The sequence below is a fragment of the Calypte anna genome, chromosome 7 (genome assembly GCF_003957555.1).
Source record: "Calypte anna isolate BGI_N300 chromosome 7, bCalAnn1_v1.p, whole genome shotgun sequence".
NCBI lineage: Eukaryota > Metazoa > Chordata > Aves > Apodiformes > Trochilidae > Calypte > Calypte anna.
Window position 1 is genome coordinate 1,326,258 of NC_044253.1, and position 21,783 is coordinate 1,348,040.

General features: G+C 49.8%; 1 protein-coding gene across 4 annotated transcripts in view; it reads right to left on the minus strand.

The window, feature by feature from the left end:
* Nucleotides 1-21,281, minus strand: part of FMNL2 (formin like 2) — a 125,963-nt gene extending 104,682 nt beyond the window's left edge. For all 4 annotated transcript variants that reach the window (XM_030454450.1, XM_030454453.1, XM_030454451.1 and 1 more), the window contains exon 1: nucleotides 21,136-21,281. In XM_030454450.1, coding sequence (XP_030310310.1) covers nucleotides 21,136-21,252 — 117 coding nt within the window. In that variant the 5' untranslated portion in view covers nucleotides 21,253-21,281. The remainder of the gene's footprint in view (nucleotides 1-21,135) is intronic.
* Between the last annotated feature and the right edge of the window lie 502 nt (nucleotides 21,282-21,783).

The following is a 21,783-nucleotide window of genomic DNA, read 5'->3' on the forward strand; positions in this document are numbered from 1 at the left end:
TTCAGAGTCACTGACCTGGCACGTGGCTCTCCCCAGCCCTTCCCAATGAGTTGGGGGATGGACCAGAAGGGGCTTTTGGGGCATGTGTTTTACCCCAGGGTGCCATGGCACAGGGCATGGTGTGAGCAGGAGGAGGGGAAGGGGCTGAACAGGTATTAGGCACTACAACCAGCTTTAGACTGAAACAGCATCAAAAAAGCTTTATTTAGGGTTTTGTTCCTTTGCCAGATCTCTGTGCTGGGTTTTACAGGAGAAGGCAGCCCCAGCCATTCCTATCCCCATGCCAGGTCACCTGCAAACCTCCTAGCACTCAACTATTTCTTTCAGGTTTTTCCCTTTCCTTTAGTGTCTGCAGTGATTACGAAAGAAACTGAGACGTTGCTAGGAAAAAAAAAAAAAATCTGCAGGTTTGGTGTTATCCTTCAAGATGTGAGAATTCCCTTCAAGAGAAGGGGAAGGTTCACACCAAAATTCACCCCAAAAACTGCAGAGCTGGACTCACTCCTTAAGGTGCATCAACAGCAGCACTGCAACACATTCAGTGGCATGGGAAACTATTCAGAGTTTTAAAAAATATTATTCTTAAATTCACCTGGAGTCCCCCAAGGCCAGAAGACTGCAGGCATATCCAGATCTAAGGTGCCAGCTGGATGGGAAGGTTGGAGAGCTGGTGAGGCAGGGGATGTGGTGTGTGAGTGCAAACTATCCATCCAGACAGAGCTGGGCTCAGGGGCTGTCACACCAAACACAGGTTGGGAAGGTGAAACCTTCCCAGATTTCCAGGGTCTCTTTGTTAAGCAGCCCCAGCACAGGGATGGATGGGAGAGCTGAGCCTGCAGCCCAGGAGTGCCCCAAAACACTGCTCCCAGCAGAGAGAAACGAAGGGCTGGGAGAGAAAGCCAAAATTTAGAAGGGGAGCAGAGGGAGGGGAAAGAACCCTGGCATTTCCCACAAAGAAAAAGGAGCCAGAGAGACATGGAGTCTGAGGCTGGGAAAGAGGCCATTGTCCTCAGGAGCTGTTTGTTAACTTGCTGCCATGTGTGTCTTTTCTTGTCCAGAGAGACTCGCTTATTAAGTCCATCCCAAAACACTTCCCAGTGCAAGCCACTCACAGGTTTGGGGGTCCCAAGCCTCAGCACCCATTTGTTTCAGCTCAGTGTGTTTGGCTTGACAAAAGCAGCTGAGAGAGAGCCAGGAGCCAGGGCAGGCAGAGCAGGGGGTGCAGCAGAGGAGGATGCAGAGAGGGTTCAGAGAGCAGATGGCCAGCTGAGAAATAAGGCCTAATTAATTAGGGTGACATTTTTGTCCCAAAGTGTTAATGGCTGAAGCACAGCAAAACATGCACCAGGCTGCAACCCCCCTGATCTGGGCTGCTCCATCACTCCCACTGCCCACCAAAGGGAGATGCTGGGACCCTGGCTCCAGGGCAGTGAAACCACTTGGATGCCTCCCTCTTTGAGCAGAAAACCTGAACTGCAATTCAATTAAATCTGCTCGATGAGAACAATGTCCCAGCTTCCTGATTAACACCTCCCATGTTCAGCAGTGAGCATCTTTCAGTAAAACCTCTCATGGTGCTGCACTGGGCAATTTCTACAACCTGAGACAGCTTCATAGCAGTGGGAGTTGTAGAGTTGGAATGTTTAAACACTGTTTGCAGTGTTTAAAACCATCTCTTTTCACTGCAATCCTTTTTTTTAACTTGCCCTTAACCACTTGTGTCCCATCTCCCCCAGCTGCTGCTTTCAGAACCCAGGCTGTGGTGCTGCTCCCTGCTGCACACCTGAGCCCACGCAGTGACTGCCAGAAACAACAAAGAAAGATTTATTACAGAGCAGAGTCAATAAACAGCTCTCAGTAAGGATCACTTTGCACTGACAGGGCTGGAGAAAGCTGAAGAAATTGAAAAGCTAGAATTATTTTTGGGTGTTTTCAGGTTTTAGCTTCCACTGAAATATTTGCTGAAGTTATTTCTGTAAGAACACCAACTGGGTTGTATTAATATCCACCTCCACTCATATTCTCAACTAATGCCATAATAAAAGCTTCAGTCAATCAGCTCTGGGTTATGTGTGCTTATATTTACCCCCCTATTCCTACATCAATCAAGGTCTGCCAGAGCACAGTGCCTTAGAGGCCAGGTGGTGTAAGAACCCAACAGGAGGGCAGACAGAGCCCACAGACACCCCAGCTCTCAGGAACCCTCAGCTTTTCCAATCCATGCCCTAAATTAATATTCTTTACTGTCAGTGCTTTGGAGCTGTCATGTCATTGATGTCTCCAAAGAGATGCAGGAAGTGTTGGTGGGAGTGTGGGGCTGCTCAGCTGAAATATTCCTTGTTCCTGTAAGTCTGAATCTTTTGGAAATGGTGGGGAAGAGCAGGCTGTGCTCAGAGGACATGGGAAGAAGACAGAGAGCTCTGTTTATCTGTCTGTGGCTCAGTCACATCCTCTGGCAGGAGGGGCACAGTGCATATTGCCTGACACTGGTACTGCTCCCCCAGCCAGCTGCTTGCTGCTGCACCACTCATCACCAAGCAGCCCTGGCACCAGCTCAGCAATGCAGCCTCCACAGCAATAAAAAGACCATTTTTATTTCCCAGAGTCCAGGAGTTAACCTCAGACAAGCAGCAGGATTCCTTTTTCAGCCTCTGTGGGCCAAAGTTATGCTTCTTTACACCAGCTTGGCTTGAGGTTGGTTTCCAACCAGGTCCTGCACTTGCTCCTTCCAGGTCTGGATGCTCTGAGTGAGCCTGAGAGCTCCAGGTGACTCTGGGGCTCCCCAGCCAATTGTGCTCCAAAAATAACCCCTGCACTGAGTTACTGGGACAACTACATTTTAATTGGGTAACCCAGGAAATTACCAGAAAATTATCCTCATTTTTATATGTAAGCTGCTTAAGGGACGTGCAAGCAAACCTGCTGAGGATTCCCCAGGGACAACCAGGGGATAATATCATCTGAGAGCTAAAAAACTGGATTGATTTAGACAGATGAGGATTAAGATATGGAAAAGTAGCTCAGACAAAAGGAGTCAGATCCAACCTAAAAACCTGCAGCAGGAATAACAAGCTGTGAGCCTCAGGAGCATGTCATGTTCTGCAGGAGGACAGAGGGGAGAGGACCACTGGAAGGACTGCAAGGGAAGGGAATGTACAAAGGATTCAGAATTGGGCTTCCCAACAACCTGAGGCCAAATGAGACCCAGATTTGATAAACTACACATCCCAATCTTCAGATGGGAGGTATGAGCAAATCATAAAGGAAGAACAAAAGCCTGGGGTGCAGAATATGAATGGGTAAGAGATGCAAGACACAGGAGTAAAACCAAGTTATTTCATCATCTTTAAGGAACTGAAAAAAACCCAGAGCTGGCAGGTGGCATCAAAATACTCAGTTCTGAAGTCCTAGTCATTTTAAAAGGTTAAAAACCCCTGAATTCTCCTGGCAGAAGAGGTGAGGCAGGGGTGTGGACTGCAACACACCAGGCTCCAAAGAGGAAGAAAAAAACCCAGGGAATTGTCCCCCCTTTGTTTTCTTCTTTTTTTTTTTTTTTTTTTTGTGGTGACTGTGAAAGGGCAGCTAAGCCAAACACATCTGAGAAATTCAACACAGCAGACAACAGCAAATCTTTTCCTAGGCTTCTCAGAACTTCTAACAAGCTGCTGAAGTTGTGGTTGCAAGTGCTGAGCACCAGGAGCATTAAATAACACATTGCAGGTCCCCTTACAAGTGATTCACTGTTTGGAAACAACTGGCATTCCTCTGTTGTTTGTTGTTGGGGGGGTTTTTGTCTTGTTTTTAAGAGTTTTAGGATATCTTGGGAAGCAGTAAGGAAGGAAAAAAAAAAATATCCTGCTGATGCAGCAACCTTTCCAGTCCTTCCTGGAGCAACAAGTGGTGCTGACACCCAGCCTGCACTCACTCTCACCCCTGGTTTGCAGCAAACCAGGGCACAAAGCCCAGCAAAGAGCATCCAGCAGAACCTTCCTCTCCCCTAGACATCCTGCTCCCACTCCCAGCTCCTTCCTCAGGACCAGATATCTCTTCCTGGATTACTTCCTAGAAAACAGATTGTAGAACTCTTCCCCTAAATACCAGCATTTAGTACTAAGCCTTTCCATTTAATACCCAGTGTTTTTTCCAGGCATCTGTCCCTCAGGAATCCAAACAATTGGCTCTAATATTCACATGTTAATTCAAAGTCACTCTTTAAATAATACATTTTCAGAGAGAAGTCTCATTTGGTGTAGGGAGAAACAAGACTGACTGGGGCAGTAACTCTGACCATCCCCAATGCCTTGCACATTACTGTCAAAGTACCAAAACCTACCAACTTCTGGCATTTTTAGCTACATTTGAATGGGATGGTGCTTTGTTTCTCCCTGGGTTTCTACTCCAAATCACTATTCAACTTGACCTATCAGAATATAAGGATTGCTGCTCTTGGCCTTTATTTGGAAAGTACCTGACCCATTAGCTGTCAGGCAGCATAAATCCTTCTGTTCCAAGCACCATCTCCACTGCACTCAACCCTGCCAGCTCATTTTCAGGAAACCAAGAAGAAAAGATGCCCATGAACAAAGCTTTCTTTTTTTTCTTTTACTATTCCATCCACCTTATGTGTAAATCCTGATCACAGAGTTTATTAAACCTCATTTGAGGTTTTCCTGGCCTCCTGATTCCTAAATGAACAAAGAAAAAAAACCAGTGATCTGTAAAAGGACAGCTTTTGAGGATTCAAGGTAGGAAATTTGGTAAGAATGCATCTTTGGCTGTAAGGCACTTCTGAAAGGCACACAAAGTGATATCTGCTACAGGTAAAATCAACCCATTGCCAACTAAAACCAAGTTGCTGCCCAAACTGCACTGAACTGGCCTCTCACCAGCACATCAACTTGTCCAACAAGATGGCCAGAAACTCTGACTTAAAGCCATTTAATCTAAAATTCATAGGATCCTAATGGTTGGAAAAGATCTCCAAGCCATCAACCCAACACCACCATGCCCATTAAACCATGTCCTAAGGCCCACATCCACTGGGGACTCCTGGGAATTGTTTCTGAGCATGAAATGCTCTTGGACTGCATTGAAATGCATCTGGACTGCTCTCCCACTGAGTTCCCCCTGGCATTTTTCAGCTATAAAATCAGAGGGGGAGTGTGAGCACCATGCACAAAGCTTCCCCAACACCTTCCATGGAGCAGCAGAGGACTCAGTAAAACACTCCTCAGGTTGGGTTTGAAGGGAAAACCCCCCTGCCAGAGACCTCAGGCTTTGCTTTAAGAACCCCAGCACTGGGATCCCATCCCAAACATGACTATTTGAACGAGGTAAAATGTTCAATCTGCCATCTCCACCCCAAGTCCCAGGTCCCTGCTCACAGGAGGCAGCAATGGCATCGATTCCCAGTGCCAGCACCATGGAAGCAGGAGCAGAGGAGGATGCTCGGGATGCAGAGGGACTCAGGGCACTTCAGGTCCTTATTTCAGCATCTTCTGCTCCCAGCATCCAGGTGAGCCCATCCAGGTGAGCCCACCCCTCCCTTCCAGGGCAGCAGAGGGAAGGCAGGGGAATCCCCTCCCCACGAGCTGTGTGCCAGGGGACATCTCAGACTGAAACTGCTCTAAGCCTCCAGAAAAATTACTATTCCCTGGCACCCAGGCTACAACATAAAATAAAACACTGGGATTTTTTTTTTTCTTTCCATGCCCACCAAAATTGCACCTGCTTCTATCTGGCTCTCCATTACAGTCTCTGCTTAGAAGGAAAAGAGAAAAAGCTGTCCCTGCTCTCAGTTCATCCCTTGGATCATGACAATATTACAGTTTTTAGGAAGGGAATGTCAAACAACCACACCCAGAGAGGGCAGCCTGGGAAGAGAAGAGAATTTCTCATCATCTGGAAGTTGGGCACCAGATCTTGAGGTGCAACATCAGTCCTGAGTGCCCAGGGCTGCACACTGACACCAGCTTCTAGACTGGTTCAACATCACTCAAAATACACAATAGGAAAACTTAAATATGTTTTCCAGATGGCTTAACCAACAAGGCAAAGAACAGTAAAAACCTCCACAGGCCCTGAATTGTGTATGACAATTGCAAGTGAAATGGTTACTCATGGAACATAACCTCTGCACAATATGGGAGTACCACAAACCAGGGGCCCTGAGAAACCTTTGGAAAAGATGTTGCATATTAAAAATAAAAGTTTTATATTTTCCTTTAATCTGAGCAGTTTGAGCACTTCAGAGAGAAGGAAGAACCCACTTGTAAAATGCTATCCAAGAAGTTTACTCTTAGGGGTTTACAAGTACAGTTATTGTTCTATCTAAAGTAAAATAAAAACCTTTCCTTTTAGAAGAGCCTATATATAATATCACATAATACTATATAATATTATAAGAAATAAATAAGAAATAAATACATGTTATTCCTATTATTAAGGAGAAAATGTCATGAACAGCCAGGAGATGGTTTCACTCCTAAATTTCCCATAAAACTTGTGCTTACAGTTCCAGAAATGTCCATCCTGTCAGGCTAATAACACAACTTATTACACTCTCCTTCTCACCAGCTTATTACCCAGATGCTTTAGCAGTGACAAAAAGACCCAGGAGAACCATCAGTCCTTGCTAACCTGGATATTTGCTGCTGATGCTTCTTGCCCTCATCAGGACCAGAGAGTAATTTTAAATAAGTCCTTATTCCCCTCACGTGCCAACACATCCTTCAGAAGTGGGGAAAGCCTTGAATGCCAGCAAAACCAGTCCCCATGAATGCACTGAAAAGCACCTTTCAGGAACACCAGTGGCATTCAACTTAAAAGAGATCTCCACCAGATGTTTCTAAAAAGCCACACATTTCCCAGGGCAAACACCAGCAGATCAGGGGATGACATTTGCTTTGGATGACCTTCTTGCTTACACGTGCTCAGATACAGTCTCCCAGCAATTCAAAACAAAAAAAACCAAACAGTAAAATAAAAAACACTTCAGCATAAGCCCATATCTGTGTGTCTGGTCCCTGGCAGGGAACCTGAGGGATGATTTTCACAGCAGGATAAGCAGGATACAGACCTGCACCAGACAGAGCCCCCAGCCCAACAAATGTCTCTGCTTCCTGGGGATGGAGCAGCAAGGGCAGGCAATTATCCCAAAAAAGAAAGAACTTGTTGTTTGGTTTCTTACTCAGCTGAAACACTGGGTGACATTTTCCAGAGATCATAATGTGACAGAAAAGTAGAAAAAATGGCCCCACATGAAATGAGATTTGCAGAAGGAAGCCCATGCAGCAGTAGTGCACACCATGTGCAACACCAGCAGCTCCTCGTGGCAGAAACACAGGGACAATGCTCAGAAATCCCAGTTGGTTTGCAAGCTGCAGGCTGCTCCCATCCAAAACAGAGGAGGAAGAGTGCAAACACTAATCCTAAGGTGACAAAAAGGTCAGCATCAGTGAGGAGGTGCCCAAACACCTCTGCCTCCAACTGCAGCATCCCCTGCAGAGCCCCATCCCTGCCAACCTCCTGTGCCTCCCAGTGAGGGAGAACAGCTCCAGCACATCCTGGGATGGCAAACCCAAGCTTCTTTTTTCTTGTTTTTCCCCCAAGTTTCACCACTATGGTGCATTTTTATTACATGTTGTGCTCCCTGATGCCCAGCTGCAGAGTTTGAGAAATCCCTCCCTCCATCCAAGTACACAAACAAGACAGAAATATCACAGTTCAGCCTCCTACAAATGGGGAAAAAAAATTTAAAGTGCTCTCTAATGAACCATACTTGTCCATGGCATGTTGATATTTCTCCAGCCACATTCCCTCCCACAAAGTCAGAAATGCCTCCAAGATAACCCAGGGGAGAGGGAGCAGACTGCTCCCTAAGCTGCTTCTTCAGCAGCACTGGAAATGCCCTGCTGATGTAAAACCTCTGCCTGCACTGAACCTGGGATGCCCTTCAGCCTTCTGATAAACACCCTGAATGTGCCAACTTGCCACCCAGCTCCTCCAAACTCCTCCAGGAGAGCCCACAACCCTTCCCACATCACAAACAAAGCCCAGCGACCCAAAGCCAAGTCTGCATTTAGCCCAGCACTCAGGAAAAGTCCTGGAATGCCTCTAAGGTTGCCACAGAGGTAATAAATCATTCTTGCAGCCCCTCTCAGAGCCCTCTTGGGTCTGCTCCTGCTCAACAGGAGCTGAGGCCACCCCACCAGAAAGCACTGCTTGGCACCTGGAAGATGCCACCTCCTAAAGCTCCTGGAGTGCAAGAGGCAAATGCAAAGATTTTAAGATCTTCATCATGTTAAGAAGTCTCTTGTCCTACTCTGGCAGTAAGAGGGATGCAAACAACACCTTTGCTGAGGACCAAACTCCACTCTCAGCTCTGCACAACTTCCCAGAAACCCCTGTGGGAGAGACCTGCACAGATTTCTCCAAGGATGGAGTTTGGCCAGAAATATCCATAAATCTGCTGATCTGCTCTATTTTAACCACTACCTAAAGCCTTTACTATCATCGGGGAAGTGATGATTATTACCACAGTATTACCATTCCCCATCCCTGGAAGTTTTTAAGGCCAGGCTGGATGGGGCTCTGAGCACCCTGATCTGTGGGAGGTGTCCCTGCCCATGGCAGGAGGGTTGGAACTGGGTGATCTAAAAGGTCCCTTCCAACCCTGAAAATTCTGTGATTCTGTGATCCTGACTATTACTGATGCAGACTGAGGTGCTCCAATAGCTGCTGATTCCCACTCCTGGGAGCAAAGGAAAAGTTTCAACCCCAAAAAATTGCTCACCAGGGGAATAAGCAGAAAACTCCAAATCTCTGCTAACTGAAAGAAGCTGCAGCAGCCCAGAGCCAGGCCCCTGGAGTAAGCACCAGCAACCTGGAAACCAAAATGAGGTGATGAGTGTGCCCTGGAGAGCCAGAGCTTGCAGAGAGGGGCAGGAGAGGTGGCTGTGGATGTGGTATCAGCCCAGGCAAGGTCAGCCCCACAGAGAGCTCCGTGGGGTAAGAGCAGCCCCACTCAAGGCCACGCTCAGTGTTTTGGCTATGCTGCTCCCCAGCCCTGCAGAAGCCTCCCTGGTTTCCAGCAGCGTCTGGAAGCAGAACGTGGTGCTCACCCATCACCAAACCTCCAAAAGGCACCAGCCCTGCAGGGATGGGTGGACTGGGGCACCACACGAGGAGCATCTTCTCAACGAGTAATTCCTAAACCCACTGCCTCTGAAGACTGAATAAAACCAAAACAGGGCTATTTCCCATGGTACAGAGGGAAGGGTTTCTCTTTTCACATCTTCTGCTACAGCAGCAGCAGCTGGGAGAATGTGCCAGCAATAAGCTTGCAGGTTAACCTTAAAAATATTACAACAGGTAATTCTTTTTTTCTCCTTCAATGCATCTAAAGCCTATTTATGTGCACTGCCCGGGTTGATTCAGTACAAGGAACTGTGCCTTGTACAGGGAACAGAAGGAGAAATCTGTTCTACATGGGTTACCACACCACTTCCTCAGAGCACCTAAAAGGGACCTGGGTTTAAGGATTTGCTGAATGCCTTGCAAGTGTGTCTGGGTAGTTTTCACTCCACTTGCTAAACAGAAAGGGCAATTCACCTTAAACAAAGATTTGTCATCAGACATAAAATAAACATCAGCAAAACCAACCAAACAATAGCTTTGAGCTTCCTAAGTACTTTCCCCTTTCAGCTGTGCAACCTTTTTGTCTCCAGGCCAGCCCAGATTTCAGGGGAGTTTCACGCTTAAGCAGCTTTTGCTTCACTCCCATTTTTCCTCAGTTTTACTGAAACCCTGGGATGCCCAGGGTGCACTGAGGACCCTGGATGCCCAGGGCAGCACCCAGGATTCAGGAGCAGCAGGTGAGAGCTGTGAGCTGGTTTTCCTGCCCTGAGAAGGGATGGATCCATTTCCATCCCACTTGCTGATGAGGGATCCTGCTGGACACAGAAGGACTCAGCTCATGGAAACCCTTGCAGAGTTTCTTGTATATTCTGATTGAAGCACTCAATTTCTGCCAAAATCCCACCCCAGGAGATGGAAAGCCTGGGTTTACAGGTGCATGCACAGCTTCATTTCTGGAAAGCATCTCAGTTGGTGCCATCCCAGGCAATGGCCCAGGAGCAGAGGCAGCAGGACAGCCCTGGCAAGGACACAGAGCCAGCAATTGGCTGCACAAAGCTTCTGCAGAGCCAGTGTGTGTCAGGGATGCCTCACCTAGGAGAAAAGGTCACACAGCTCAGTGTGTGCTGACCTGAAAGGTCATTTCATTTTAATCCATACAAAGCCTGAGACTCACCTCTCCAAGTGCCTCTTCTCCCATCCTTCTGCCATTTCATCCGAGTCAGCTGGAGCTCCTACTTTTCACTAACACATTCAGCACAAGGAAAACACTGGTCACTACCTATCCAGGCATTACAGGTTCTCATATAAAAGGATTTTTAAAAAAAAATTAAAAGAGAAGCATTCCCCCCACATCTCTGTGTATGTCATTCACCTGCTCACACATCTCTACATGAAAGAAGAGATTTGTTTTCTCAGTAGCACACACAGAACTAATTTCCAAGTCAAAATGATTCTTCAGACCCTCACAACTTCCTTTCATCCTCATCTTCTCTCCAAAACAAGCTCTGATTCCACCCTTACAGCCCCAAAAAAGAGGGATTCAGCGTGGCACTGCCCCCAGGGTCTGAACAAACCATGGTGCCAACCAACTTTTCCAGAAAGGGATGAATCCTGGGGATGAATATGATCTCTTCCACCTTCATTTGGTCTCACAGCCCAATTAGCTTTGAAAAGAAGCCTTGCATTCATCCCAAAACCCCACATTGCCACTCATGCACATACACAAAGAGGGACAAAAAGCCTCATCTCACCTGCAGAACACAACAGAAAACTAAGATCTGGAAGGGAAGGCATGAAAAGCAAACAAAACCATCAGCTCAGCTGAACCCTGCACAAAATGAGATTATTATTTTTTTTAAATGCAAAGGGAAAAGATGATGCTCTGAAAACACCAGAAAATAAAGCAAAGTGCTGCCCTTCAGCTCCCATATGACTGAGGTAGCCAAAAGGTGACTCCAGAGAGCCAAATGCCAGGGGCCAGGTCCCTGATGCCTCCTGCTCAGTTCTGGGGGGGTTCCCAGCAACTCGGATCTCCCTTCTCCAAAGGTAAGGAGTGGGACCTTCACTCCTCATCTTCCACCCTGAGGCTTGGAAAAGATTCATGGATAAACAACGCAGGGAAATTCTTGTTTTATTTACCAGTTGTACATTTGCTACACTTAGAGAGTCATTTACATGATCAAGAGAATAAACACCTGTATCTGAAGCCCTGACACTGGCACAGGCAGAGGATGACAGACTCAGAGCTGCAATTTTTCAAGCACACCACTCACAGCAATTCATCAGGGGGTTACCTGTAAACCACAGACTATCACAAAAGGATTCAAATGATTACCAAACACTTCCTGGCTCAACCCACAGGGCACTTCCATGGTTTATAGCCAGGACAAATGGATGGGTGAGTGGGCAGAGGGGTGCTGGCCATGGCAAAAGCAGTGGGAGATAACTTGGGATCCAAACCTTTCCTAGGGCTGGGCACACACCACCCAACCCCACCACCCTCCAAAGTGGGACTGACTACACCATGCCAGGGTGTGCTACCCCCAGGGAAACCACACAACCAGGTTTTGTACTGACACCAAGGAACACACCAGCTCCTGAATGCACGACACAGCTCTTGAGAGCTGGAGTATTGGGAATTTCTATTTGTAGGGGGTTAGACTTTTATTATTATGTCTGAGAGAAAAGACAAATGCGACCTTGTCCTGAAGTATCTGGGAGAGGGGACAGATACCCAGAGGCTCTCAAACACCCCATGTAACATCAAAGCTCCTCTCTGACCACCCTGCAAGTTAAACATTTGTGATAGCTGATTTCTTTGATCTTCTGTATTTGCAAGCCTTGCAAAAATGGGCAGAAAGTCTGAAACACCCTAAATTGTTGGAAACATTTGTCAGGAAGCTGCTGTAGGAACCCTTCCAGGCTATCTCCAGGTCAGTGCCACCACCTACCCCTGCAGACCCCTTTGCTCCTCTCCCGAGATGGAAAGCAGAATGAAAGGAGGCAGCAGAGGGCTATGCCAAAGCATGAGATGGATGAACAACCAGAATCTCTGGATTGAACCATTTGCTTCCTTCGTTTTAATTATTGGCTTCTGAAAGGCCTCAGAAACTCTGCCAGTTTGTGCAACTCTCTATTCTTCACTTCTGGCCTCGGCTGTGCAGTCATGTTGCAGACAAACAAGGAACAGATGTACAGCCTAGATTCACCCCCAGGCCTTTTATGGTAAAAGGACTTTTGGCCAAATGATGTATATTTAAACTCAATAAATAAATAAATAAAAATCAAAACCAAACACAAAACCCACCCCACTAATTCTCCTATTTTAAGACCTCTCCTGTAACACCCAAACACACGCTGAAAAACCTGAGGCTACTTCATGTGCCCCTGGAGGATCTGCCTCAAGGATCTTCTGGACAGGAGCAACTTCTGCCCTCAGCCAACATCTCTATAAATGGGAGAATCCAGAAGGAGCCACAAAGCTCAGACCAGGCCAGGGCAGCTCTGGGGGGGCTCCTGCTGCCATCACCAACCTCTCTGGTCACAGTTCTCTGCCTGCTCCAAGGTGACCCCAGAAGCCACGTTCGGAGAGGTTTTCCTGTGGATCCTTTGGATTTGGGAGCTTTTGAACCAGGCTGTGCTTGGCTGCCATCAGCCCAGCAGTGCCAGCACATGGCAGGAGGGTCACTGGGGCAGATGGTGCAGGGTGTCCCCACTTTGCCTCTCCTTCTCGGGTCGGGAAGGGGTTGGGATGCTGCCAGCTCCTGCTCAAGGACACACACAGTTGCTCTCAAGAGCTGCAATGCAGAGTCCTGGAGGTCCAGGCATCTCGCAGCACTCATCTGAAGACCATTCATTTCCAATACAATGAGACAATTGTGCCTCTTTATGAATATCCTCCCCAAATATATGTTTAACCATGCGCAGAGGCAGAAGACAAACCCCTGTTGTGCTAAGAGATCCCAGGGCAAATTGAAAACCAACACACGTCGGATTTCTGCAGGGTGGGAGTTGTATCAGGGCAAGTTATACATCATCCAAGTCTTTATGCAAGGAAACACTTCGGAAGGGCAGCAAGACACTATTTTAGGGAGAGGGAAAGCCTGGGACAAATCATTGCCTCTGTTTTCCCATCTATAACACTCTGCATTTCAAGGCACTAACACTACAAAGCAGATGATCAAGGTGAAAACAATCAGTGCAAGTGGAACTGTACTCAGTCACAACACATCACACACCTTCCACCACCTACAGCCCTGTGCAGGAGTCCTTGGGAACACAACAGTTCCCACTGACTGCTCCGTGGGCAGGAGCACAGCTCTGCAGGGACAACTGCTGCAACCAGATGAAGTCCAAGCACTAAAAACCTGCTCGTGTTACTACCCCTGACCTTCCAGAATTGCAGCTGGCAGGATACAATAAATGAGAAATCCCTGCTTTTTAAGCAGCAACAGCTGAAAGTGTTTCTACCTGAGGCCTTTGGCTACAGAGCTGCTGCAGCTCCTAAGAGCTGGAGGCTTGGGCTGGACCTTTTTAATGCAGTCATAAATCAAACTGAATGACTTGGTGTCAATTCCCACACCATATTCCCAAACGGACCCTTCCAAACAAAACTAAGAAGAAAACAAACAATAATTCAGCTCAGTTTGTCCCAAATGTGGCTGCACCCAGCAGAAGTCCTCCAGCAGCCACTCTGCTGTCGCTGCCTGGAAGCACACTGCAAACTTCTCTCAGAACAGGCAAGGAATGGATTTGCTCTTCATCACCAAAGAAAATCACCTTTGCCTCTCCCAGCAGTGAGAAAACCCTCTGGAAAAGGGCACTCTGCATCCACAAGTGGTCCCAGCATCACCCTGCAAAGCTTTGTGCCTTCTGCTGCCACCCACATCTCCTGGGCGCAGCACCCAGAGGGGACCAGGAAAAACAACCCCTTCTCTTCAGGTTTTTTCATGGTTCCCTTCACTGGCAAGTATTTTGACCCTGATCTGTGCTTAATTCAAACTCAAGAGGCAGCCCAGATGCTTAAAAATAAACAGGTGCTGAGGAGGGTTGCTGTATTAGCATGTTTTGCATAATTCATTCCATGGTCCTGTGGAAAGCCCTTCAGTTCCCACTCCATGCAAGGTTGGGATGGCAGTGCAGGCACCTGCTGCTCCTCCATGGTGTCCTCAGGCAGAGCCAGGCATCAGTATTCCTTGCCCAACCAAATCCAGCCAAGGAGAAGGACTGCAAGCAAGGCACAGGGATGCTGGTGTGACTTTCCCCTAGAAGACCACCCTCAAAAACTATAAGCAGGACAGAGAACTTGGGATTTTCAAAAATAAGTTCAAATTGCACTTTCTGTTCTCTGAGAACACTATTTAGGAGCACTCTGCTAGCACCTTGGTCTGAAAGGAGCTCAAAACCAGCCAAGTGGATGAGACCCTTTCCCATGGAGCTCCACATCTGGATAGGCACAACTCAGTTCATCAACATCTGCCTTGCAGGCTGGAGCCCACCAGCCAGCCATGGTGTCTATGGCAGTGCACCCTACACCAAGGGACACCCCGGACTCCTGACAACAACTCATGCAGCAAAACCTGCAGCAAAATAACCCCCAAGAAGTCAGTTTAACTTCCCCATGCTCCACATGCATGGGGCAGCAGTGCTGGCTTGGGACATGGGGACACAGGTAGGGATGATGCTCATGGAGCACAAACCTGCCCCAGGAGACCCTTGCCCAGCAACTCAAGAAGCTGCTGCTCAAAAGCAAGGGCCACACGTTGCAGAAAGACCAGCACTTGGGACAGCAAAGACCCAAAAGTGAAACTGAAACCCATCAGAGGGATTTTCCACTTCTAAAACTGAACACACATTCTCACTTCTCTGCTACCGAGTTGGAAGCAGAACAGCAACAACACAGGAAAACAGGCAGAAATGCTGAAAGCTCAACACTAAGGGTGTATTTTGGGGAAAAAGCAGGAACTGGCACTAGGTTTGCCTTTTAGTAGTACCCCAATAACCCAAAAAAAGATCAGAAAGTGGATCCAAAAGCTTTGTTTCACTTCAGGATATATTCCAAGGCACAAATAATGAGGAAGAATCCCAGCTACTCCTGCAGTGGCTCTAAGTCGTTCAATAGTCAATCAAAACTCATTCAACAGCTACTGTTTTATTTAACCTCATCTTGTCAACTCTGAATCTCATTTTGTGTCCCTCAGATTCTTTCCCAAGCATCACCCACCACATCCAGTACCACAGGAGAGCCCATTTAACACCTCAGGGCCAAGCTTTGCATGACCTTGCTTGTGAAGACAAAATAATCAAAACCTTTATCGTGCACGCAGGGTTAATGAAGTTGATAGAGATGTTTGATAAAGCTTCGAGGCACCAGAGGGAAGATGATGGTGCAGGCTGAGGGGGAAGGCAGGGGCTCTGCTAGCTCTGTGCTCAGCAGGAGGAATTCGGCACCCACAGGTGCAATCCCAAGGGGCTGAAAGGTGGAAAGCAGGGCTTGTCGTCTCCCCCCCCCAAAAAAAAACCACAAAAAACCAAAAAACCCAAAAAACAAACAAACAAAAAAAACAACCCCACCAACCCCAAAACAACCAAAAACCTGTGCACATCTAAAGGATAAAAAGAAACAACCCTGCCACATCCATCAGTGCACACGTTTCCCACTCCATTTCTTTTCCTGCCTTAAGAAGTTGATTGACCTCCTGTTGTTCACCCAAGAGGAAAGCACAGAGCAATTTGCAGGGAAGTCTGACATGATGAGGGGTTTGTAGAGCACAGAAAGGATGAGAAAACCTCTTGTCCATCATCACCCATAACTGGGTTTGCAGATGGAGGCTCCACACCCACTTGCCATGCTCAGCCCCATCTCCCAGCCCTTTGGGGAGAAGGTAGGTGGGTGGGCATCAAACAGCCACCCCCTCCCCCTGGGTCTTTTGACAAAAAGCAAACCACGTTTCTCTGGGGTTATTTGGAGCTTGTGAACGAGTAACACACACAGTCTGACAGAATGGGTTCATGGTTCCATCATTACAACCCCATAAATTCAGGAGATTCTTTTGTATGGAAAAAACGGTCCCCACAAAATCCACACACCTAGGTCAGCTTAACCATTTTTCCAAGTCTTCCAAGTTTCCAGGATCTGGAATTACTTTTAGGGATGTCAGCAGCTAAATACTCACCACAGTCCCCTTGTATTCCAGACACTGAAAAAAAAAGCTTTACAAAAATATCCACTCGAGGTGGAAAAACTTAGAAATGCCATCTCCTGATTTACAAGGCAGCTTGGTAAATGTGTCAGCACCAAGCACTGCATCACTCTCTGAGTTTAACCCTTCAGAAATACATATATATATATATACAGACATATATAACAACATGATTTATTAGATTGCTTCTTTAAGCAAAAGGTATCATGGCTGAAATCATGTCAGACCTTGAGGTCTCAGGAGCAGGAGCCTCTCAGGCACTAAACCTGAACATAAAACACACATTCAATACCTGAATTTTAGAAATCTCCTTCTCCTCAGGGTGGCTCCTAAGTCTAAATCAGTGCCTCTCCCCTTCCACAGCATTGCTTTTAATTTGGCTGAAACCAAAACAAATGATAGGAGAGCACAGGATCCCAACTGAAGTTCATCCCAAGGGAGTTCTGTTAAATTCAGGACTTTCAAGGCAGCATCCAGTGTCCCACCAGCCCTACCAAAGCAGGGGAGCTGCCACCACCTCACAGCTATCTCCTGCAGCCATGTCATGCTCTGGAATGATTTGCAGACTCTAAGCTGTACACATTAGAAAACAATGCAGAATATATTTGATAGAGGGTTAGGACGAGGAATGGAAAACAGCTGGGAAACGTTAGTGTTCACACTGAGCTTTCAAATGCTTCAGGAATAGACACTGGAACTCCCTTGACTGGTATGGAAAAGGACAAAATCCCCTGTGAAGATGGGAATTCCAGCAGAACAGAGAAGTTCCTATGGGCAAAGCCTCCCTTGCATTGAAGACAAGCAGAGCCTGCAGGTGGGCACCACCTCAACAAAGAGGACTGAGCAGAGGAGGGATGGGATGAGAGGAACACCTCCTCCTCTTCCTCCTTCTCCTCCTCTTCCTCCCCTCACCCTTCAGACACTTCTCTCCATCCTATGGGACCGGGCACAGAAGAGTCCTTTGTAAAACGAGCCACCACTTAGTGGGGGTAAGAGGATATTTCGTGTTAACCTCACCACAGATTTGTAATCCAGCAGTCAAATTATGTCAATCACAGCTCATTAGGCAACAATTTCCCCTGCCAGCTCTGTCCTGGCTGCTTCCTCCCAACCACGAGCCCTTTGCAAACGTGCAGCCCCGTTACTGGTGGGCAGGAAGACCACCCTGGAAGCCTGGATTTCACCCCTGCATCTCCAAATCCAGGAGTTGCCCCATGGGATGGTGGTGCCACGATGTCTACAGATGCATCCAGAGTGCTTGGGGTGCACCAGCACTCCTGCAGCTTGAACAATGCTCTCCTATGAAACCAACCAGGGTTGGTGACCAGAACTCATGATTTATGCACATTTGCCCCGTGTGTCTGTAGGAGAAAGGGAAAAAAAGTCCAATGTGGCTAAGGAGGAAAAATGAGCACGCTGGGGAAGGGGCAGGGGTGGGAGGCTCCTGCAGACGTGCACCCCAGGGGCTCAAAGTGAGCACCAGGGCTGGGATCCAGCACTCAGTTTATCCCACACAGGCAAATAAATCTGGAACTTGGTGTCACTAACACTGCCACTTCCCTGGACTTGACACTCTTGAGAAACTAAGGGGATTATTTCACATGTCCTAGGAAAAAAAAAAAAAAAAAAAAGAAGAGGAGAATTCACATTGGTTTGGGGGGATGGAAAAAAACACCACTTTGGTTACAGACAGAAACCTGGATCTCCCTCAGGTTAACCTCCACGTTTTCCTCTCCCAAGTACATCCCATCAAATACAACATCCTCCTGAAACAACACACAGGCGGACCCTGGTCCTCACTAACACATAAATACAAATCTCAATGCAACAAAGGAGCCAGGGAAGCACATTTACTCCACCAGCCCCCAGAACAGACACAGACCCAGAGGGAAAACCCCTCTCCTGCTGTTTGCCCAGGGGACCACAAGGTGTGACATGGCCAGACCCAGTATCCCTGATCCTCACCTCTCCCAGGCACTGCCAGACCCCTGCTCAGTGCATCCTCACTTCCAGATTCTAAAGCTTCACCAAAAAACTGTGACCTGGAGCACTTCCCATCATCTCCTGCAATTCATGCACCCCTAACCTCAAAGAGCAAGGCTAACCAAGGAGGCAGGAAGGTGACCAGGAATGTCTGAAGCACACAAGTTACTTCACCTGGGACCTTCCTTTATACTAAAGCTGCTGACAGCCCAGCAAACCCAAAGCAGCAGACATTTGCATCACCTCCAGGCACCATCCAGCCCCTTGCTGAAGGGACCATAGAGCTCTGGGAAAGGATCAGGACTCAAAGCAGGGGGAAAAAAACAAACAACCAGTCAATTTCACTGTACTTGGAGGGAAAATGTCACCAACTTGCACCCTCCTCACAGACACTCCCATGGGTTAGAGGGCTAAGGCTCACTGTGCTGGTTTAGCACATGGACAGATGGATAAAACTACAAAATACTCCGTGAGGCTGCCCAGAAGGAACCTTTGCTGTATGGCCCCAGCTCCTTGAGCACAGAAATGGAGACAAACCACTCAGCATGGTGACTGGGTACCTGCACGTGGCTGCAGCTCAGCCGTGTTCATCAATGTCAGAAACAGCCCTGGAAATTTCATTAGAGGTATGAAAATTGCTGTTGTCAGCAAAGCCCTTCGGGACCTCACCAGGGCTCTCCGAGTCTGTGAGCCAGGCTTGTGCCAGGCTCATTTCTCAAGACAGCATGTAAAGAAGGTGAGATTTAGTCCTATAACCTTCAGCATCTCCTTCTGCATACCCTCATCTGACTAACCCTCTGTCTCTGCAGAAAATATTCCTCATCTTTTTTTCTCCCTGACTGCCATTCCTTTCTCATTAATCCCTGCTGTTCTACTGCCTGCCCCATTCTGGGGTTTAACCAGTGGCACAGTCATCTTCCCCTCTGAGCCACAGAGGACACAAAATAATTACAGCCTAGGAGTTTATGCTTTCATAAAACGGTCAGATATTTCCTGGAAGCTGCAACAGACACCAGTCATCCCCATCTGGCTTTAAGAACAGGCTGAGGGCAATTTTTGGCTGCTCTCACAGTGGTGTTTGGGCTCCGTCTTGCAGCTCCTCCCAGAGGAGCTTCATCCAAGCCCCTGTTCCTACAGCCACAGCCTGCCACCCCCTCCAGCACAGCCACACCACCACTCCTCCTCCTCCTCTGACCCTTCATGTAAATCCACCTTCTGGAAACAGATGCCCCCTCCTCCTTTCAAGTACCTCAAGAAATTTCAGGCGAGGTCCTGTTCTCTCCCATATTTACCTTGGATGTCTCCTAGCACTGCACTCTGCTTTCCCAAGTCATCTCCCTTCCTTTTCACTGATCTAATCGAGCAGTTCCCACTCAAACCCACTCATTTTCTCCCGATGCCCGTGCACAGGGATGAAGCCAGGCACACCCTTGCAGTTGGGTTCAGACAAACCAAGGCTGGGTTGGGAGCACTGTGCTGCTTCTGGGTGCATCTCCCATCTGCAAAGGGCCCACCGGTTTCTTCAGCAAGAGCAATCAGGCTTCTTCCCCCGTGCCTAACAACCCCAACATCTCCCTCGCCATTTGGCTGGGCAGTGGGGGTTCTCCACTGAATAGGCTTATTCTTTTCTTAGACGTGATAATCTAATTGGGTCTAACCAGAAAATAATCCCCAGCACACACACACCAGATCGTGAATCCTCCTCGCTCAGCGCCAGGAGCGTTTTTCAATACCAAGGGGGTGGCTCCGATATCTGACAGGGCAATTCCTCCAGCCACAGCTCACCGGGCCGGCTCTCGCATGGCGGTACCGGTACCGGGGACTCGGGGCATGGCAGGCACATGGGTTCCACCCGTTCTCCTCCCCTCGCTTCCCTTCATCACTTCAACGTCGCTCAAAAGTCAGAGGGGCATGGGAGAGGGGCCACAATAACTTACTTGGCGATCTGAAGGCAAACGGGGCTTTTTGCCCCAAAACACTCCCGTGCGGTACCCGGGGAAGCACTGCCCTTCCTCGGAGACCTCTCCTCCGAACGCCAAAACCTCCCTGCTGCTCAGGTGAGGTGGGAAACAGCGAAACAAAACCCAGAGCCCGAGAGGGAGGAACCGCCGGCAGCTCAGAACCAGCCCCGGGCGAACCGCAGCGACCCGCACACGCGTGCCGGGGACGTGGGGACCGCCGCCTCCCGGGGTCCCGCCGACGGCCGGAGGTTGCGGGGCCCTCCCAGCCCGTGCTGCTGGAACCGCCAGGCCGAGGCGAGGCCGCACCGAGGCTCCCCCGCGTCCGCCGGCTCCCGGCACCGACCGGCCCGTTCCCCGCCGCCGGCTTCTCCCTCCCGGCGGTTCCTCCCAGGCTGGCCGCCGAGGAGGAGACGGACCCCGGCGCGGGGGAACCTCCTCGGCCCGGGGGAAGGCGGCTCTTTGGGGGCTCCCGAGACAAAGAGCCGCAGCCGACGCACACGCCTTGCCCCCGCTCCGCTCCCCTCCCGCCTTCCCCCGCCGCGGTACCGTCCCGCCGCTTCCAGCCGGGCCGGGAGGTGCGGGCGGCACCGCCCCGCCGAGCCCACCTGTACCGCCGGCCCCCGCCGGGGCTGAGGGGAGAAGGCGGCGGGGCAGCTCCCGCCTCGGTCTCCCAACTTTTCCCCGACCCCCAGCCGCGCATCAGCCGCCCCCCGCGCACACCCCCGGACCCCCCGCGACTCCCCCCCCCTTCCCTCCCGCCGCCCCTCCTGCCCGGGGAGGCCGGCGGAACGCGGAGCCCCTTCCCCGGCGGCCCGACCCCGCTCCCCACAGACAATGGGACCGGCACTCACCAGGACGACGGCGAAACGCTCCTCCAGCTCCCCGGGCTCGGGCATGGGCAGCTTGAGGGGTACGCTGTGCGCCCTGAACTCCGTCTGCTGCGAGTCCACGCTCCCCGCGTTGCCCATGGCGGCGGCGGCCGCGGCCCCTCCGCGCTGCCTCCGCGCTCCGCGCCGCCGAGCCAGGCGGGCTCCGCGCCCCGCGGTCGCCCTCTAGCACCGACGGCGGAACGCGGCGGCGCCGCCGCCCGTCATGGCTCGCCGCCCTCACCCTCCCCCCGGGGCGGGCTCGCTCCAGCTCCGGCTCCGGCGGCGGCTCCCCCGCATGCCGCCCCGCGGCCGGCACGGCCCGCACAAAGCCCCCGCTCCGCCCCCGGCCCGAGGCGCGCTGGGACTCGTAGTCCCGCAGCCGTCCGAGGGCAGGGCTGGCGGGGGAAGGGGGCGGGGGCGGCCGCAGAACCGCTGCGGACCTCGGGGGTGTCACTGCGGCTCCAGTGTTAGAGGGGTCTGGGCCGGACACCCCGCGGAGCTCCGTGCGGGCTGCCCCCCGTATCTGCCCCGCGGCGGGAGGGGCCGGGATGTGGGTCCGGACGGAGCTGCTGTCGGGCTGACGGACACTGCGGTTCGGGAGGGGCTTTGTGCAGCACTGAGGGGCTTTTT